Source organism: Malaclemys terrapin, chromosome 11, assembly GCF_027887155.1.
Source record: "Malaclemys terrapin pileata isolate rMalTer1 chromosome 11, rMalTer1.hap1, whole genome shotgun sequence".
NCBI lineage: Eukaryota > Metazoa > Chordata > Testudines > Emydidae > Malaclemys > Malaclemys terrapin.
Window position 1 is genome coordinate 20728378 of NC_071515.1, and position 19252 is coordinate 20747629.

General features: G+C 40.8%; 1 protein-coding gene across 4 annotated transcripts in view; it reads right to left on the bottom strand.

Moving 5' to 3' along the window:
• NBEAL1 (neurobeachin like 1) overlaps positions 1 to 19252 on the bottom strand; it is a 152694-nt gene that overhangs the window by 38959 nt on the left and 94483 nt on the right. For 3 of the 4 annotated variants that reach the window (XM_054043889.1, XM_054043888.1, XM_054043885.1), the window contains 14 exons: positions 16207 to 16375; positions 15009 to 15142; positions 14166 to 14325; positions 13967 to 14069; positions 12984 to 13140; positions 11832 to 11990; positions 11222 to 11381; positions 10751 to 10839; positions 6888 to 7469; positions 6165 to 6340; positions 5627 to 5780; positions 1969 to 2097; positions 1160 to 1465; positions 902 to 1051 (listed from right to left, as the gene is read on the bottom strand). In XM_054043889.1, coding sequence (XP_053899864.1) covers positions 902 to 1051; positions 1160 to 1465; positions 1969 to 2097; positions 5627 to 5780; positions 6165 to 6340; positions 6888 to 7469; positions 10751 to 10839; positions 11222 to 11381; positions 11832 to 11990; positions 12984 to 13140; positions 13967 to 14069; positions 14166 to 14325; positions 15009 to 15142; positions 16207 to 16375 — 2628 coding nt within the window. The remainder of the gene's footprint in view (positions 1 to 901; positions 1052 to 1159; positions 1466 to 1968; positions 2098 to 5626; positions 5781 to 6164; positions 6341 to 6887; positions 7470 to 10750; positions 10840 to 11221; positions 11382 to 11831; positions 11991 to 12983; positions 13141 to 13966; positions 14070 to 14165; positions 14326 to 15008; positions 15143 to 16206; positions 16376 to 19252) is intronic. The other variant, XM_054043887.1, reaches the window with a different exon arrangement.

The window sequence follows — 19252 nt, forward strand, 5'->3', positions numbered from 1 at the left end:
ATGGGATATTCTGATGTGGGACTCCCTCAATCTCTCCTGTTGAAGCTGTTCCACTTTGGATAAATAATGAAAAAGTGACTATTTAAGTATTAATCCACAGTGGAACAGTCATTGGGCCAAAGAGAGAGAGTGAGAATGAGAATGACTCTATAATCCAATGGTTCAGGCATCTACCTGAGAGGTAGGAGACCACGGGTCCAGTCCCAATCACTCCAATCGCTCTTTCATTATTTACTCGATACCTCAACAGGTAAGCTTCATTCTACAGTGAAATTTCTACAGAAGCTGTCAAGGTGGAGCATGGTACGTGCTGTATGTCACACTAAAGCATCAGCCAGTGTGATCTGCAACTCTGGGCAACCAAAGAGCTAACACCAGTGAGTGTTTACTTATGCTACATTGTAACTACCATGGAAATCCATAAGAGCACGGAACTAGCCTTGGGACAATCGAAGAAGGACCAGATCCAAAACAACAAACAAGGAGACATTACTATCATATTTCTGAATAAAAAAAGATCCACTGAACAAAATCAGGGTAGCTGTATTTGATTGTTCTTTGTTAGTGAATCATTAAGACCCGGGGTCAAACAAATTTGTAAAAATCACCATTTAAAATAAGTTTGAAATATCAAAAGGTTTAGTACTGGAAAATAGACAAACAGCATTGATTTAAATGAGTGGAAAAGTGGTTATCAATACTGGATCAATAAAATAATCCGCATGCAAAATGGAGGTATGATGATGATGATGATGATGATGGTTAGGATCTCTCAATACACATGATCACTGGCAGTGTTTTCCCCCCCAACAATCACTGGGGTCAGATAAGTTTCAAACTAATTTCCTATCCTTGCTCCTGAAAAAGTACAAACTGTTTTTAGAAAAGCTAAAGACTTTACCTGAAATTTGAGCTTGCTTTCTCCTCGTTCTCTGTCTCGCTTATGCATATTCACCATTAATGCCTCATAACAGTCCTTCCAATAAAGTGCCATATGCTCATGACCATCACTGAATGTATTGACTTCATACTGTTTCATATATGGAATAATCTGATGCACAAGAAATATTTAAAAAAAAATCAAGATGATTGCTGAACAGATTTTCTCCTCCCTAATGGAAGAAAATAGAGAGAAAGCCAAGAAGAAGCCATTACTTACATATTTATCAATATAAACTTGCCATTCATCAGAGCTGCAATACTCCCGGAAGTCCTCAAAGAAAGAGGGGCTGCCATTGGTGAGAGGCAACGAGGGTAGGTGCAGGTTCATGAAGAGAAGTTGGTAAACTTTGGATATCAGCGTTCGAACAAGGGGAATCAAGAATGCGTATGTTTCTGTCTTCTCTTTGATTGATCTACTCAGGATGCCTTCCAACTTCCCCAAGAGGTAGCACGCCTCAGCTTGGCTTTCAATTACTTTGGTCTGAAGAAGGGTGTTTAGCTTGGCTGCTGCCATAGCGCAAACCTGGACAGAGAAAAACCAAACCAAACCCCTGTGAGGCTAGTGCATGCAGGCTACATTTCACCACAGGGTTTTGTGTGACTCCTATCGCTGTTTGTTAGGTAGTGTGAATCTTCCAGTAAGTTAGAGTATAGGATTTCAATACACTGAGCCACTATTAATTTATTTGCATGATGGTACTGCCCAAATGCCTCTGGCTGGATCACAGTCCCATTGGGATAAGTACTGTACACAGAGACACACCCAGTAGAGATGGCTCTGGCTTCAAAGAGCTTACCATCTAATTTAATGAGTTAGAAACGCAACTGCTTTCAAGAGCTGAGGATGGAGAGGAATGTGTAACGAGTCTGCATGTGGTGGCAGCAGCTGAAGCCTCTCACTTATAACAAGTCTGAGGATTGTGACATCAGCAAGCTCACTGAAGCGAACAGTCACTGAAAGTTCTAGTGTTACATAATCAGCACGAATGTTACATATAGTATTAGACACATTAATAAATAACAAACCTGTAAGTTATCTTGTCCAATGAATCCCAGGAGCAACTGGACCTGCACTTGGGAGAGCTTGATCCATTCTGGGCCAGCAGAGTACCAGAGTGACAGGCTGTCAATGAGTGTCACCAGCTCTTCTAAAAGCTAGTGTAAAAGTGAAAGATTTGTGTGAAGAAAAAGGAAACAAAATACGAAGTGCTGAGACACTAGTATAACTACAAGTAAAGTCACCAAATAATCATTTTGAAGGTCTGAGGAGGTCTATAAGGGTATGTTTACGTAGCCTGTGGCAGCAAGCCCCCCAGCCAGGTCAACACACTTGGGCTTGTGCTGCCTTGCTAAAAATAGCTGTATTGAGGACGTGGCTCAGGCTGGAACTCAGACTTAGAAGCCTAGAGACGAGGGTGCGCTTCAGAGCCCAAGCTCCAATGTCTGTACAATTATTTGTAGTGCAGTAATGCAAGCCCAAGTGTATCAACCCCGGCAGGGAAGCTCACTGCCACAGGCTGTCTAGACATACCCTACCACAACAAACAAAGCAGGCTGTCCCCCTTACTTTAACTTAATCCAATGTAATTAACTAACTATACTCTGGGACAGAGGTTCTACACTTAATTGTGACAGAATTCAGGACTGCAACAGCTACGGGTGCAGTTTGACTAAATATCTATCCCCTGAACAAAAACAGTTGTGTGTGTATATAAAAATAAAATTAATACTCTATTTCTCTAAGTCATCCCCGGTAAGTGTCAATTCTACAAATACAGTGGCTGAGAATATGATTGTTTTGATTAAAAACGGCTCTACACTTAAGTGCATACACACCATAAAAGGTAAAACATTTTAACTCAGTGTGCATTTATGTTACATTCCTTTCCATTTTATCCAATTTAAATGAAAAATTAATTTATTGTTTCATTACATGATGCTTTTGAGAGAATTAAGCAAACAGGATCCCTGCCCTGTTTGTAACCTTCACGTTTGATCCTGAGGTGCTCAGAACCTTGGGCCACTTCCATTCTTTTTCTTCTTCTCAAGCTTATGTTGATGTCATTAATCATATACTAGGAGTAAAATTAATCTTTTTATAATCTAAGAAACATAGTGCATTTCCCCTTCATCAGCATCAGCATCCTGGTCACTGGATAAAGGAGGAGCTGATCTAGGTGTTGAGTAAGTTGGCACAGTACTGAGCGAGCTAGAGTAAGGTCGGTACCAAGGAGTGGAGATTACAATCCTAAAAATACCAGAGGATCTTTGGGGCGGAAAAATTGCTGCGGTACTGAGAGCATCAGTACCGAGGAGGGGGTTGTCGGCAGTACCAATGTCTTTACCACAGTGTTGGTGCCAAGGGTTGTACACTATGAGTAAGGCTACGATTTAGTCACGGGTATTTTTAGTAGAAGTCATGGACAGGTCATGAGCAATACACAAAAATTCACAGCCCGTGACCTGTCTGTGACTTTTACCAAAAATACCTGTGACTAAATCTTAAGGGGGTCACTGCTGGAGGCATTGGGACCGCTGCTGGGGGAGGGGTGTCTGAAGGGGCCGCTGCTAGGGGAGAAGCTGGGGGGGGGGCATGCTGGGGGGCGCTGCTGGGGGCCTGTTGCTCCGGGGGGGCAGGATTAGCCGTGGCACCAACTGCTGGGGGCCACCGGCAGCAACTGCACCGGCCGCCCAGGCACCATCGGGGGCTGCCCAGGCACCATCGGGGGCTGCCCAGGGAAGTAGCTACTCTGGCCACTCCAGCCACCAGGGACCATATCTGGCAGCAGCTGCATAGGCCACCCCGGGAAGCAGCTACTCCACCTGCCCAGGGACTGCTGCCAGGGGCTGCTGGAAGCAGTTGCGCCAGCCACCCGGGGACCACTGCTCAGGTGGTCCCTAGGATTGGCCACACTGGCCGGGGCTAGCTGCCCAGGGCCACCAGAGCAGTGGCTGATACCGCAGCGGCTGACTGCAGAGTCGCTACAGTAGCGGCTGGGGTGGCTGTCCTCGGGGCCACCTGACCAGCTAGTCCTGGAGACAACTGCTTGGGCAGCGCTGGGGTCAGCTGCACAGGGACCTGCAGAAATTACGGAAAGTCACGGAATCCGTGACTTCCATTACAGACTCGCAGCCTTAATCATTATTCATAGATTATACAATTGTTAGGATAAATTTTAAGTCTGTGTAACTTGCACATGGAGCAGACAGGAAAGAACTCTGTAGCAGGAAAAACAACCAACAAGAGGATGGGAGCCTTCTTTATTTTATACCTTCTTATGCTTTCCTGTTGGTTGCTTTTCCATTACCACCTCACCGTTCTGTCCCCCTGGCATGTAAATTACACCAGCTTGACCTTACACAGCCATCTGAATTTGGAACTTTCACACCCACCCACACACTTCCACCAGCCATTTAAGTCACTTTTGCATCTGACCCAAAATCTGCTCACAAACATGCTGGAAGTAAAATCAGGGTTAAAAATCCGAAGTCCCCTTCCTCAGTTTGTGACAAAGAGCAGAGAGTGAATGAATGCCATGATTTTGGCTGCCACTTTAAACAACACATACAATATGAAGCATACCATTTGATCACTGGACCAACACCTACTTAGAAAATGGTTAGCACTGTTTCATTTGTTCTAGCATTCATGTAGCTTTTCTGTAGTCTGTAAAGATAAGGCTCTTTAATCAAGGGTGCCATTAAGGACTCATGTACTTGCAATATTAATATCCCTATGGCATGTGCATATAAAATTCCAGTATTTAAAGGGGCAGTCAAATCCGCTCCACACTCTGCTTAGTCTCTAGTTAAAACAAATGTCACATGATTAGGGCCCTACCAAATTCACGGCCATGAGAAAGACATCACGGACCATGAAATCTGGTCTCCTGCTGTGAAATCTGGTCTTTCATGTGCTTTTACCGTATACTATACAGATTTCATGGGGGAGTCCAGTGTTTCTAAAATTGGGGGTCCTGACCCAAAAGAGATTTGCAGGGGGTCACGAGGTTATTTTAGGGGGGTCACAGTATTGCCGCCCTTACTTTTGCATTGCTTCAGAGCTGGATGGCTGGAGAGCGGAAGCTGTTGGCCAGGTGCCCAGCTCTGAAGGCAGCACCCCTCCAGCAGCAGCACAAAAGTAAGGATAGCAATACCATACCATGCCACCCTTATTTCTGCATTGCTGCCTTCAGAGATGGGCAGCCAGAGAGTGGCGGCTGCTGACTGAGGGCTCAGCTCTGAAGGCAGCAGTGTAGAAGTACGGGTGGCAATACCATGCCATGCCATGCTTAACTTCTGCTGGACTCCTGGCCAGCAGCCGCCGCTCACCTGCCGCACAGCTCTGAAGGCAGTGCCGCCGCCAGCAACAGCGCATAAATAAGGGTAGCAGTACCCCCTGTAAGCCTTCTACAATAACCTTGCGACCCCACCACCCAAACACCTTTTTGGGTCAGGACCCCTATTACAACACTGTGAAATTTCAGATTTAAATATATGAAATAATGAAATTTATGATTTTTAAAATCCTATGACACTAAAATTTACCAAAATGGACTGTGAATTTGGTAGGGTCCTACATATGATTGAAGAACAAGGTGACATTACTCAAACTGACAACTCTTTCATAAATGTTTCAGCCCCTCTATAATTTAGGAGAGTTTCCATTAGGCAGCTACTATACCTTTTCTGTCCATAAGTTTGAATTAACTAGCCCTTCTGCCTGTAGAAAGTCCTGTACAATGAGCAGGAGCCGGAAGGCATTTTCAGCATGTGTCGGAAGAGCTTTTGTGTCTCTGTTATCAGTGACTGTCCATTCCAGCATCTTCTCTAGCAAGCTTAATGGAAAACAAAATCCCAAAGTAATTATCACATGTTCTAAGAGTAAGTGGCTTTTAAAAAAATCCCATAAAATATTTAACTGAGCCTAAGTGTACGTAGTGATATTATGGTCTTCTACTCTGTAAACCAGTGAGATTAAGGAGATTGTGATCTTCATAAAAATCAGGGGCATACAATTTTAAGTTCTGTCAAATAAATTCAATTTATAAATAGGTACAGATGTGTAGATATACGTCTGATCATACTTGCATGAGAATGAAGGGGATAAAAGTAAATCAGTTAAGTGTCTTTCACCAGGATTTAATGTAACTCTGATTCCATCTTTTTTCCCCTTTCCCCTCCAAAAGAAAAGAAGAAATCCGTCATGACACTATACTCACTTGAGTTTTATTTCATCAGAAGGTTGCAGTAACTCATTAGATATCCCCAGTTTGGTCAGTGCAGAAAACACCTGTCCCCTCTCAATCCAGACAGCATCGTCAAACCTTTCTAAACCTTTCCACATCACACAGAGCAGGACATCTGTGAGCAACTGTATGAGCTCCTCTTCAGATCCCTATGAAACAATCAAGGAATTCACACTCTTCATAGTTCAGAATGCCTCAAATAGGTTTGTTATTCGTTACAGTACACAATGCTTGGAAAGTTTCATCATCTTTAACATTGTAGCCTAAAGAGTCTGCCCACTGACTAAATGAAAACATTAACCTAAAATTATGCTGCAATGATGTTTAGTCCAGATTATTAAATTAATATTTGCTTTACTTTCTATGCAAGAATTTAGACTGGAGTCTTAGTACCACTGACTTGGCCATAGCACAACTTTTCCCTTGATGAGGATGATACAGATCATTCCAATATAGCTTTGATTTAAAGAATAAAGTTACAATTTCAGCCAGCAAACTTAAAAAAAACAACAACCTTGAAAGCTGGATGTTTATTCTGCAACAAACAGCACTGATATCCAAATGCAAATGAGCTGCTTTATCCGCTCTTCTGTTAGAGGGAGAACAGCATAACTATCTAATTGGGGAGGGTGTTTTAAAAGAATTAAAAGTACTGTGAATTATACATGTTTAGACAGGATGGGGAGGATTACTTACTCCTTGGTTTTCAAATAACGAAAGATCAACGCTGAATCCCATATCATTGACGACGCTTGATTCTTTGTCAGGCTGACCAGAGAATGGCTTTGAATTTTCAATGGGTGATGGTGTGCTGGGTAAGCTATCTGTCATTTGATTCCCACTATCAGCCAGCTCATAAGAGTCCACGCTAGACAGATCTAAACGCAAATGTGAAGGATTACTGTGCCATAACTCTTCTTGATCCTCTGACCTGAAAGTCATCTCTTCCACGGAAGTACCTTCCAGCAATGTACCAGAAAAACAGCTGGGGACATCTAAAGATTTGCTGTCTTCCACGCTCCACTGATCATATGAACCATTAACTGAGGCAAAGCCACCAGCTTTCCCCCCCTCTGTCTGATCAGGATAGCATTTCTGAAGCTCTTCAGGAGGAATTTTTTTTTCATCTTCCTTTGTAGAGTCAGTCCTGCTCTCTTTAAGTCCATTCCTGATGTCGGAGTTCTCTTTTAGGAATAGTCTAACCAATGTCTCCTGCCAGGCTAGCTGTTGAGAAATCTGCTGTGCTGCATCCGGCTGGGAATGTAAAAGCTGTAAAACCTGCAGAGAGCACAAGAGGTCAGGCGAAATATCCAAGCATGTACACGTTAATCTTTGCTACATAACTGCAGTCATTCTAGCCTTTAATCACACATTTCATACTCCATTACATTTTATGCCTTCTGCGAAAAAATTCTGTAATATAAATTAGTCAATAGGCATACAGCACATATGAGCTATAGATAATTCTTCACAGGAGAAAGTGAAATACATATTTAACTTTCTCGTGTTTGTATGGATCTTCAGTATTTTGCATGAATTAAGATAATCACATAGTAATCATTTACAATAGAAAACAAAGTTAGACATCAGACAGTCATACAATCATTTTGAAAATTGCACGTATTTCTTTTATTCTACTGAACCTAAATCTTATTTTAATGAAGAAAATAATGATTGGCGTGGTAAGAAATAGAATATAGCTTGTTAAAAGCTAACAATGTATGATTAAAAAAAATACAACCCCCCCCCATTAATTTATTACTAAATGCAGAAACAAAGTTTCCTTGATATTGAAATAAAGTACAAAGCTAACTATAGCACATCGGTAATGTTTCCATCTCTTAGGCCCCCTTTTACAACTATTTCCACAAAAAGCAGTCACATACACCACAACACAGATCCATATTCAGAACACTGGTTTACAAAATCAATACAACCAATTACAAAATATATCGGATTAGAAACAGCTGAGCTAGAATAAAAAGGACAAATAATGGTGATTTTTTTTTATATATATATATATGTATATATATATATATATATATATACACACACACACACACACACACAGTAAAGTCGCATCATACGCGCATTTAACTTACGCGAATTCAACTATATGTACGCAATGAGCGTATGCCCCGGAGTGAGAATGAGATGGGAGACGTGAATCTGCTGTTCTCTCAGTTGGTCTCAGTTCCCGCGTGCCTCTCATAGTGTGAGCATCTCGCCACACTGAGTGTGATTCTAGTGTTTAAAGATACATATTTTTCGTACACTATGGCCCCTAAACGCAAGCTAACTACTTCATCTGGTGCTCAGTCGAAGAAACAGCAATCTGTTCCAACGCTGGAGGAAAAATTGTCTGTGTTGGACTTATTGAGAGACGGTATGTTGGTCTCCAATGTGGCGCGTAAATATGACCGCAACGAATCTAGCATCTGTGCCATCAAGATTCAAGAGAGAGAAATTCTTCAAGCCGTGGCATCAAGTGCTCCAATAACTGCTACGGTGACAAGCCAGGTGTGTGATAAGACTTTAGTGAAGACTGAAAAGGCATTAAACTTATGGCTGGAAGAAATGAACCATAAACATGTGCCTATCGATGGCAACACATTGCGAGAAAAGGCTAACCTCCCGCCGAAGAGGGACAGCCTTCTGATGAGAAGGAATTGGCTTAACAGTTTTAGGAACCTCTTCACCCTCAAAAACGTGCAGACTACTGGTGAAGCTGCATCTGCCAATGAAGAGGCAGCAAAAGCCTATTCCGAACAATTACAAAAAAAAAAAAATCATAGAAGAAAAGGGCTATCTTCCGGAACAAGTTTTTAATGCTGACGAGACTGGGCTCTTCTGGAAAAAAATGCTCTACCGCACTTACATTTCAAAATCAGAAAGACAAGCCCCTGGCTTCAGAGCAGCTAAAGACTGTGTGACTGTGTTGTTTTGTGGCAATGTGGCTGGGCATTTAATAAAGCCGGGCTTGCTCTACAGGGCTGCAAATCCCCGTGCCCTAAAAGGCAAGAACAAAAATCTCCTGCCTGTGTTCTGGCAATCAAATAAAAAGGCTTGGGTGATGGCAGTATTATTTCTGGATTGGCTCCACAAGTGTTTCATTCCAGAGGTCAAGCGGTACCTCGAAGAGAAAGGACTTGACTTTAAAGTGTTGCTGATCGTAAACAATGCTCCTGGCCACCCTGAGGCACTCCGGTTTGCGCATAACGACGTTGAAGTCATCTTTCTCCCCCCCCCAATACCACCGCCATCCTCCAACCTCTCGACTAAGGCGTGATTCGCTGTTTCAAGGCCATGTACATGAGGCTTACGTTCTCATGGATACGTAGCGCTATGGATGCTGATCCCAATCTTAATGTGATGGAGTGTTGGAAGTCCTTCAACATTGCCAATTGCATCACTGATATTAAACAGGCAATGGATGCATTGACTGTTTCAGGCTTTATTGCATGTTGGCAAAACCTATGGAAAGAATGTGTGAATGATTTTAAGGGTTTCCCGACCATTGACAAAGAAGTGAAACACATTGTTCAGGTAGCCAGGCAAGTGGGTGGTGACGGCTTCGTCGACATCCTTGAGGAAGAAATTGAAGAATTAATTGAGAGCCATAGAGAACCATTGACTAACGAAGAGTTAGAGGAACTGATAAAATCGTCTACAGAAGATGAAGATGACGATGAACAGGAAGAGCCAGCAAGTTGGAATCTTCATAAATTTGCTGAAGTGTTCCAAGCAGCGAAACAAACACTTGAATGATTTAATTTCTGAATATGATCCCTCTAAGGAACAAAGCCTCAAAATCACACCTAGTATTATGGACAATTTGAGACAGTATCAAGAAATGTTTGAGCAGCTCAAGAGACAACAACGACAGTTGCCAATCACCATGTTTTTCAAGAAAAAACAACCAGCAGCAGATGAGCCTGGCCCATTGTCTCCTGGATCAACATCAAGCCCGGACGACCCCCCAATAGTGTCATTGTCGTGGTAAACTAGCAAAAATATCCAGGATGAATGGTGAGTGGTTAGGTTTACTGTTTTCCTTTTTTATTCTTTCATTCTTCCATCGGTCTCTCACTCTCTCTGCACCACCACCAGCAGTTTAGGATTACACTAAATTCGGTTTCTGCCTTGCACATTTCCTCTGCTCACAACCTACCTTTTTAGAAAAAAATTTAAAAAAACAAAACAAAAAAAAACACAGAAAATGTTCTCTTAACATAACTGAGTAAAATTCTGAAAGTAACCTCTGGTCATGACCTTTGGAACATCGTTTGAGAGAAGTCGCTCATTAAAACAGTTCCGTATTTCCTTTCTGTAGAAAATACATGACATTTGACAATCATAGAACGTAGAACAGTTTAAAAATTACTGATAATACAGTAACATGGAGTACAAACAGCAGGTCAGGTTCATCAGAGATTCACATTATTAGCATGAGTCATAATTTAAAATGAACATAATGTCATATACCCCTAATATATGCACTGCAGCTCCCCACATCATTCCAACAGGTAAAATGGCCTCCTGTTTTTAAGAACACTAACCTTTTTGCAGATGGCCACTCTAACATTTATATCTGCCCTATGAGACAGGTGCACCACAGCTATGAGGTCTCTGTAATTCACAACAGGATCTGCAGGGTGGGAATACAAACAAACAGACATCATACAAGCAGGGGAAAAAATGAAAAAAAACAACAACCTTGAGGCCATCTTTATACATCAAGGATTAGTAAATAGGACAAATGTAAGTTTGTTTTGCAGCTCACCTTTAAGAAATTATGTGTAAACACTAAGTAAATTGAAACTATCAGCATAAATGTGTTAACCTGGAGCACATTTAGAATAGAATAACTTTACTAAGCAGATTGGTTTTCATCACCACTATACAGACTAAGGGATGGAGGCTTAAAATAAATAAGGGAATAATTCATAATCAAACATTTTTGTCTTTAAAAAAAAAATCCAGCAGGGATTTAATACTAGTAGGCAATCTGTCAATGTGTCTTGGATTACCTGCATACAGAATTTGGTTAAGAAGATTTTTAATAAGAGAAATGGTAACTGGGGATTCATTCAGAAGGAGCCCTAGCCCAGAGTATCCCACGTCTCTGAGTCTCATACGTTGTTTACTCCGTTCATAGACTTTAGTACATTTCAGCATCTGCTCTACAATCTGCGAAGAAAGATCACATAAATCACATATGTACAGAAAATTACACATGCCTTCTATATACAAATACCAAGCAATCTTATTAATAGAGTCTGAGTCTGTGCATAATTTTTTAAAGAAATATGCCCCCAAAACATAAATAGTAATACAAACATAAATGCAGGTGCTCTCTGATCTTTAAAGATACCAAATCTTCAAATATTCTACTTCACTGGAAGACAACAGTTTCCATTATGAAAAGTACAATGAGTAGCAACTGTGAAGAATTTATAATTTCTAGTCAGCGTACTACTACTACTAAAGAATAACTATAAGCAGGTTCGCTAAATTAATATATTCTACATAAATTTGTATCCATTTTAAAACAGGGTTTAACTGCCAAAGATATTTCAGATGAAAGAGAGCATACATTTGCAAAAGTTACCATTAAAGAACTTATACTAAATGTATTACCTTGAATACAAGTTCCCTTAGCCTGTCAGAATATCTCTGATTCAGTAACAGAGCATAGAGAATATCAGCATTTCCTGGTTCAAAAAGCAACAAGAAAAGCTGGTCCCGGGTTGGGCTTGTATGAAGTAGGCTGAAGAGTATATCAAGAATCCCACAGAGCTATGAAATAAAAAACACACACCTAAATAAAACCCATAATCCATGTAACCATGACTATAATGCCCAACTCAAGGGGAAACATCCTATTTTCCCTCTAAATACAGCATTTTACATCACATTTTCAGAATAGTCTCAATGCCCCTTTCAACCATATTATATTTACAATCAGCTTTAGTGTCTGTAAAGCTGTTCCTAACTATATACACACACATGCACAGGCATAAAACTGTAAATAAAAGAGGCTTACACTGAGCATTTGTCATTACTTGTATTACCATAGAGCCGAGGACCCAATTGTACTAGGTGCTGTACAAACACACACAGAAGAGAGGAACTCCAAACGGTGATTATAAACAATGTGCTCAATGAGCTTCGAGATGAAAGCGAGAAGGGAGATAGGGCTTTGGAGAGGCAAGTGAAGGTGAAGGGTAGATATTTTTACAATGGGAACGACTAAAGCGTGTTTGTATTGTGAGACGAAAGAAGAGTGAGAGATTAAGGAGAAGAGTAAAATAGGGAATGAGAGTGGGCACAAGGGAGATCAGGAGATGGGACAGATCACTGGGACAAATGGAGGCATTAGACAAGGAGAGCAGATGAGAAACTTCTGCATCAGTGATCAGCCAAGGGGAGGGTGAAGGTCACATCACCTTGTCAACTTTCTCTTGAAAGAATCCTGTGCAGAAAGAGAAATGGTGGCAAGAAGAGGGGAAGGGAGGGTTTGAGGAGAGAGTCAAAGGGTGGCTAAAAAGTCAGTTGGGATTGTGGGTATGAGATTCAATTGAGTTGGTGAAGAAGACTTTAGCTAGGAAGATGGCCGAACTGGAAGAAAAGAAAACAGATTTGTAATGGAGGAAGTCAGCCTGGTCACAGGACTTTTGCCAGCAATGCTACACAGCACAAGAGCAGAAATGTAGGAAGCTATGGTCAAAACTCCTAAACACTAAAAAGTAGGAAGCAACTGCAGATGTTCACTATTGCCATATTAAATACCTGTTCCTCTTCACTGGTCGCAGCTATATATCCCATGATGCTCTGTATTTCTTCATGTGTCCCACCTTTGCTTAGGAAATATTTGATCAGTCCATATAGGAATGTTTGTATTGTTCTGAGGTCATCTGGAGCTAAGTCCCTGTCTTTACAGCCACTACTAACACAGACAAGGAAAAAAGGTCAGTTAAAAAAAAAAAACCATTTCTTGCATTACACAATTTATGATTTATAAATATCACTCTGCTAATACTTCCACTACTTGTTTTAGTAACCCTGCTACCTTATCCTTGGGCTGATATTCAAGATGACAAAGTGGGAGTAGCCAAAAACAGAACTGGGTTTTGGAGCCTGATAAACCCCCAGATGTGGACCTAAACCTGATCTGGGGACTTACTATTTTTACTAAGCATTTTTATTATGGTAGTGCCTAATGGGCAACCAAGAATAGGGCCTCGTTATGCTAGGGAGTAGATGGCCCTTGTCTCAAAGAGCTTACCATCTAAATAGAAATGTAAAAGCATTTCAATTTTCATTTTTATAAATAAATCTCTAGCCATTTTCCTTGAAGACACCATTGAAAATTATAAGCAGATATAAATTGATGTAAGCCTATCACACTAAGGGTGAAAGCTTGTCCTGAAGATCCCAAAGAAGTGGATATTCATCCACGAAAGCTCATGCTCCTATACATCTATTAGTCTATAAGGTGCCACAGGACTCTTTGCTGCTTTTTAAAAAAAAAGGTGTCCGGAATTCCGCCTCTGAAATTCTGCATGTGCTTGGTTTGCTGGTGCCTAGAGCTGGCCCCGGCTTGCTACAGTCTAGTTCTAACACAGGGGTCAAGGGAAAGTAGTAATTTAGGTAAAGGAGAATTAAACTCAAAAACCTGATGAGCTCTCACTTTTAATTCATGTTTTCTGCCTGGTCTTTTGTGAAAAAGGTAACAATTGCATACAACAAATTAAGGAGCATAAACCTCATACCCATAATAAATCCTGAGTGTGTCTAGCAGAAACTGCACTCCATACTTCTTTCTGAAGAGCCTCCTGCTGTCTTTGATGATTGTGGAAAGGTACTGTATATGTCCTAAAATACAAAGCTTTCCATTAGAACCTAGATAGGGATTTATGAAGAGCAAAGGTACTGTGTTTTAGCTAACTATCTCAAGTTGTATGATCTCACCAATCCGGAAAGGGAAGTCTCCACGGTTCCAGATACTAAAGTCAAAAAGTAAATGTTGATACATCTGTTGCAAAAGTTGCACATTTTTTTCCACAGAGACCTGTTCTATCAATAACTGCAGAGCCATCAGTACATTCACATCCATCAAGCTGCCTGGCACCTAAAATTCGAACAGATGGGTACAGGGGATATAATAGTAAGTTATTTAATGCGCAGCATATGCATTTTCTATTAAACTGATATTTAAAATCAGATCAACTCCCTAGTCTTGCACAACAATACAGTATTTGCTTTCCTTACAACAACTCTGTTAAACCAAACAGCTGTTTGAAATAATTCAATAATTCGACATCTGAATTAAAGATTTTTGACAGAAATTTTTATCTGATTTTTGTTCTAGTTTAAATAGTTGAACTGGGAAATCTATAACAAACACAGCAAAACATAAGAATGGCCATACTGCGTCAGACTAAATGTCCAAATGGCCTAGTATCCTGTCTTCAAACTGTGTCCAGTGCCAGATGATTCAGAGGGAGGGAACAGAACACTATGACTAGGAGTCATCAATGTGATCATAACATCTTGTTTTCAGAAATCTACAAGAATGTATAAATATTATACTAGTCTATGTATTGTATCTGTACATATGCAAGACAGAAGGGAAGTACAAAGTTAGTTATGCTAACTCTATGTTCCTATGCACCAGCAAGCACAGATACTCGCTTGACAATAGTCTGAACCTCAGAAAACCTTTGACATTTAGAATGAAACCATGGCCTAATGGATTTCAGTGGAATCAGGATTTCACCCATAACACTGATTACATGAGAAATAACTTCTCACCTTCTGTAACAAGGCTCCTAGGGTAGCAACTCCATGGGAGTGAATGAGATTATCTTGGTTAATAAGGTGTCTTTGAATAAAATGCTTTATCATCAAGATGAAAGTTGCAACAATATTCTTCTCTAGACGAGCCTCTGCAAAACAGAGTGTTCAGTTAAAACCCTTTTTTATCATTTCATTATTGTGTCAAATTAGGAGGAATAAGAAGTGAAATCAAGTGTTTTTATTCTCCACTATTTTTCTGAGCTTGCTCTCTCCACTGATATTTGCTACCTTGCTGTAGATGGTGTTTAGATCCGGTGATACTGAGGCAAAGTCATTATATGCTTCCCCAGAACAAAGCAAATGCTAGTCGTGACTTCAGCTGCTTTGTCCATTCACCTGTGGCACTGGGCAAGATACTCTTCTCTAAGCCATAACCTGGATCGTCTTTCGCATGATCTGCACTTGCTCTACACATACATTTCTTCCTCTTTCCCCACATCCGGATATGCCTATTATACCTAGAACTACTTTAAATTAGGAGGGAGAAATAATGAAGCAAAATCAAAAGTTGTATCATATTCCTTCACAAGTCTTAATTTCTAAGAGGCTTCTGCTAAGATTACAAGAATTCTCTTCAAGCTGTTAATTCAGCACAGCTGAAGAGCTACTTAAAAATAGTTTTCTTAAAATTTAAAGAGGGAAATCTGTGGTTTCATATGGGTTTTTTTAAAAGCATATTCATAAATTACTAAGAACTTCAGTAATTTAACTAAAATTCTGCAGGCTACTGGTTCGTAACATGAAATACTACACGATTCAGGGCCCACTGAAACAATGGGAAAATGTGCCATTGACTTCAGTGGGCTTTGGATCAGGCCCTTTTTTATTTTTCTAGATATGCAAAAGAACCACTTGATTTAGAAATAAATGTGCACATTTTGACTCAGTACATAAAGTTAATACAGCAAAATACTGCTATTAAATTCATTCTATGAATGTGTCCTGTGTGTTCTTGAAGTTAATTTTAAACAGTGCTGAAATCCTATCTTATTTGATGTCCAACTCAGAGTAAAAATAGTTTATTAAAACTGCATGGCTACTATAATAGAGTTAATATGTAATCATATAAACCAATTCGTTCCACTGTTGTAGTCCTCTGTTTTTATTAAACCTTTAACTTTAATATGGTCTCAAATCTATAGTACTTTCCTACCTGAAGCCTTTGTGGATGATAACACCACCCAGTCTCCCTCTATTGGAGTCACCAGTTCCTGAGGTATAGTTTCCCCTTCAGACCTCTCAGGCACCTGTCCACTGAGAAAACTGATCTGCTCCAGTAGTGGAAACAGCACATTCAATCCACCAATACAATTTATCATATCCTATAGGGAGGAGGAGAGAGAAAGCATGCACAAATTTGTAGGGTTTTTGTTGTTGTTTTTTTAATGTAAAAGAAATACCTATTTAATATTTAATGTAAAAGAAATAAGAAGGGCACTTATGTACTTATGAGTTAATCAGAATTCCATGTCACTTGGAAACTAGTTAAAAAGAACAGTAATAACTTCACAACAGTTTTAAAAGTAGGTTTAAAGGTGTTTCAGACAACAATTGTTTGCAAGTCTTTCAGCTAACTTCTGTTATTTTACAACAATTTGTTTTTTCTCTCCTCTGTTGCTGCATGAAACACCTGACAAATAACATGAGAAACTCACTCTAAGTGAAATAGACAACATGACAGAAAATACTGTCAAATACATATACTGGAGAACAGAAAGAAATGTACTCTCTCTTCTGATCTCTTTGAATTAACACTAAAAAGTATATTAAAAAGTTTAGATACACGTGAATTTTAGTTTAATAGTGTCCCTATAAAAAGTCTCTGCTTCAGAAAGTTTAAATACAAATAAAATGATAACTCAAATTATTTCATTTGCTAAGTAATGTTAATGAAACCTATATTCCTTTACTACTCCTTTACTATCTCCTAAAATTCATCATCCTTTGTACACTAATAGGGAATTTGACAAATTCAATAAGCGGTTAGCAAGCTAGCCAGGGATACCTGTTATGCTCTCGGTGCATTGAAAACTGAAGTGTATCAGAGTTCTTTAATAAATTACACGAATGGTCACAACTGAAAGACTGATTTTTGAAGAGAGATTTCACAGCACATACCATATCTACAGACTAAAAATAATTATTTTAAATTTATGTCATGATTATTTTGGGTCTATACTGTATTCTTAATTTTAAGCACTTGGACAAAGGGCCAACCTCCACATTCTCTCATACGCAGACATCTCAGGTGAACAAACAATAAAACAAAAACCACCAAAAACTATGTGGGTACTCCCCCACTTCTTCCTTTTGGGTACTGGGAAGGGGACACCACTCTCCTTCTCCAACGTTTACCTCCCAATCTCTCTCATTACTATCTCCTTCCACTGCTTCGCTCCACCCCATACCTCTTCACAACACCTCTCTCTTCAGCCTGCAGAATCCCTCTCCTGCAGGCCCTTGTCAAGTTTTTTCACACCTAATGTATCTCTCCAATAGGCCCTTGCTGTCTCTGTGAGAACAAAACAGGAAGCACCTCTCAGAGGCAGTGCAGAGATATGCTACATAGGCACAAGCACAAGCCAACTAGTTAACATGCAGAACACTTGTCTGAAGTCTGAGACTGCTATTTCGTTTCTCTTTAACCCTACAGAATTCCTAAACAGTGCCCCCACCAGCACCTATGCAGTGTCTTCTAAAGACCACAATTGGAGGTGGGGGGCTGCTGGCTCCTGACAATCCCATAATGAGCTCTTCACACTTTCTGCTGAGCAGAACTATGCTCAACATAGCTCCACACGGAACCAGTGGTGTACAAGCAGCATTCTTACACCTCTGGGCAAGGATAACAAAATCATGGCATTTTTAAACTGTTCATATAAATTGGACCACCCAAAATTAACTAGTAAATGTTCCTACACTTTCTGGAAGCATATCAGTCAACTAACACAAAGCCTATTCTCCTACAACATTCACTTTGAGAGAGACAGAGTGAGTATCAGTACAGAATAGCTGTCATTAAATGTACACTATTACTGACACAGGGAGTCTTTCACAAGAGTCTGGACTTCATGCTCACTGCAGACAGCTCCCATTTATTTGTGCATATATTAGTCCTCAACTATAGTCTTCTACTACAAATTCCCTACACTCACAACTCAGGTCAACCCCACTTCAAAAGACGGTTACCTTTTGTAACTGTTGTTCTTCAAGATGTGCTGCTTATGTCCATTCCATTGTAGGTGTGTGCGCTCGCCACATGCACCGGTGCCCAAAGTTTTTCCCTCAGTGGTATCCGTAGGGGACCGGCTATGGCACCCTCTGGAGTGGTGCGCGTATGCGCCAGTATAAGGGGCACCACTGGCTCCCCCCCGCCTCAGTTCCTTCTTGACAGAACTCCAACAGGGGGGGAAAGAGGGTGGGTCATGGAACACTTCTCGAAGAACAACAGTTACGAAAGTTAACCGTCTTTTCTTCTTAGGGTGCTTGCTCATGTGCATTCCATTGTAGGTGACTCCCAAGCAGTACCACTGGAGGCAGGTAGGAGTTCACGGAGGCAGGTAGGAGTGCCGATTGCAACACAGCTCTGCCAAAACCAGTGTCATCTCTGGCTTACTGGGTGATGGAGTAAGCATTGTGAACGTATGAACTGAAGACCACATTGTGGCCCTGCAGATGTCATGGATAGGGACATGCACCAGGAAGACACCTGAAGACACCTGTGCCCTAGTTGAGTGAGCCTTCACTACTGGTGGAGGCACATTCTGTGCCAACTTGTAACAAGTGCGGATGCAGGTGATGATCCAATTCAAAATCCTCTGAGAGGACATTGGAAGGCCCTTCATCCTGTCAGTGATCGTGATAAAGAGCTGGGTTGATCTATAAAAGGGCTTGGTGTACTCCAGGTAGAAAGCCAGGGCACACCTGACATCTAGAATGTAGAGCTGCCTCTCCTTATTGGTTGTGTGAGGCTTTGGACAGAACACTGGGAGGAAGATATCCTGGTTGACATGGAAGTGCGACACCACCTTTCGCAGGAAGGCCGGATGGGGCCGCAACTGGACCTTGTCCCTGTAGAATACCCTGTATGGGGGCTCCAAAGTGAGGGCTTTAATCTTACATGTCTTGCTGAGGTAATAGCTACAAGGAATGTAACCTTCCATGACAAGTAGGAAAGGGAAGAAGCCATAGGCTCAAAG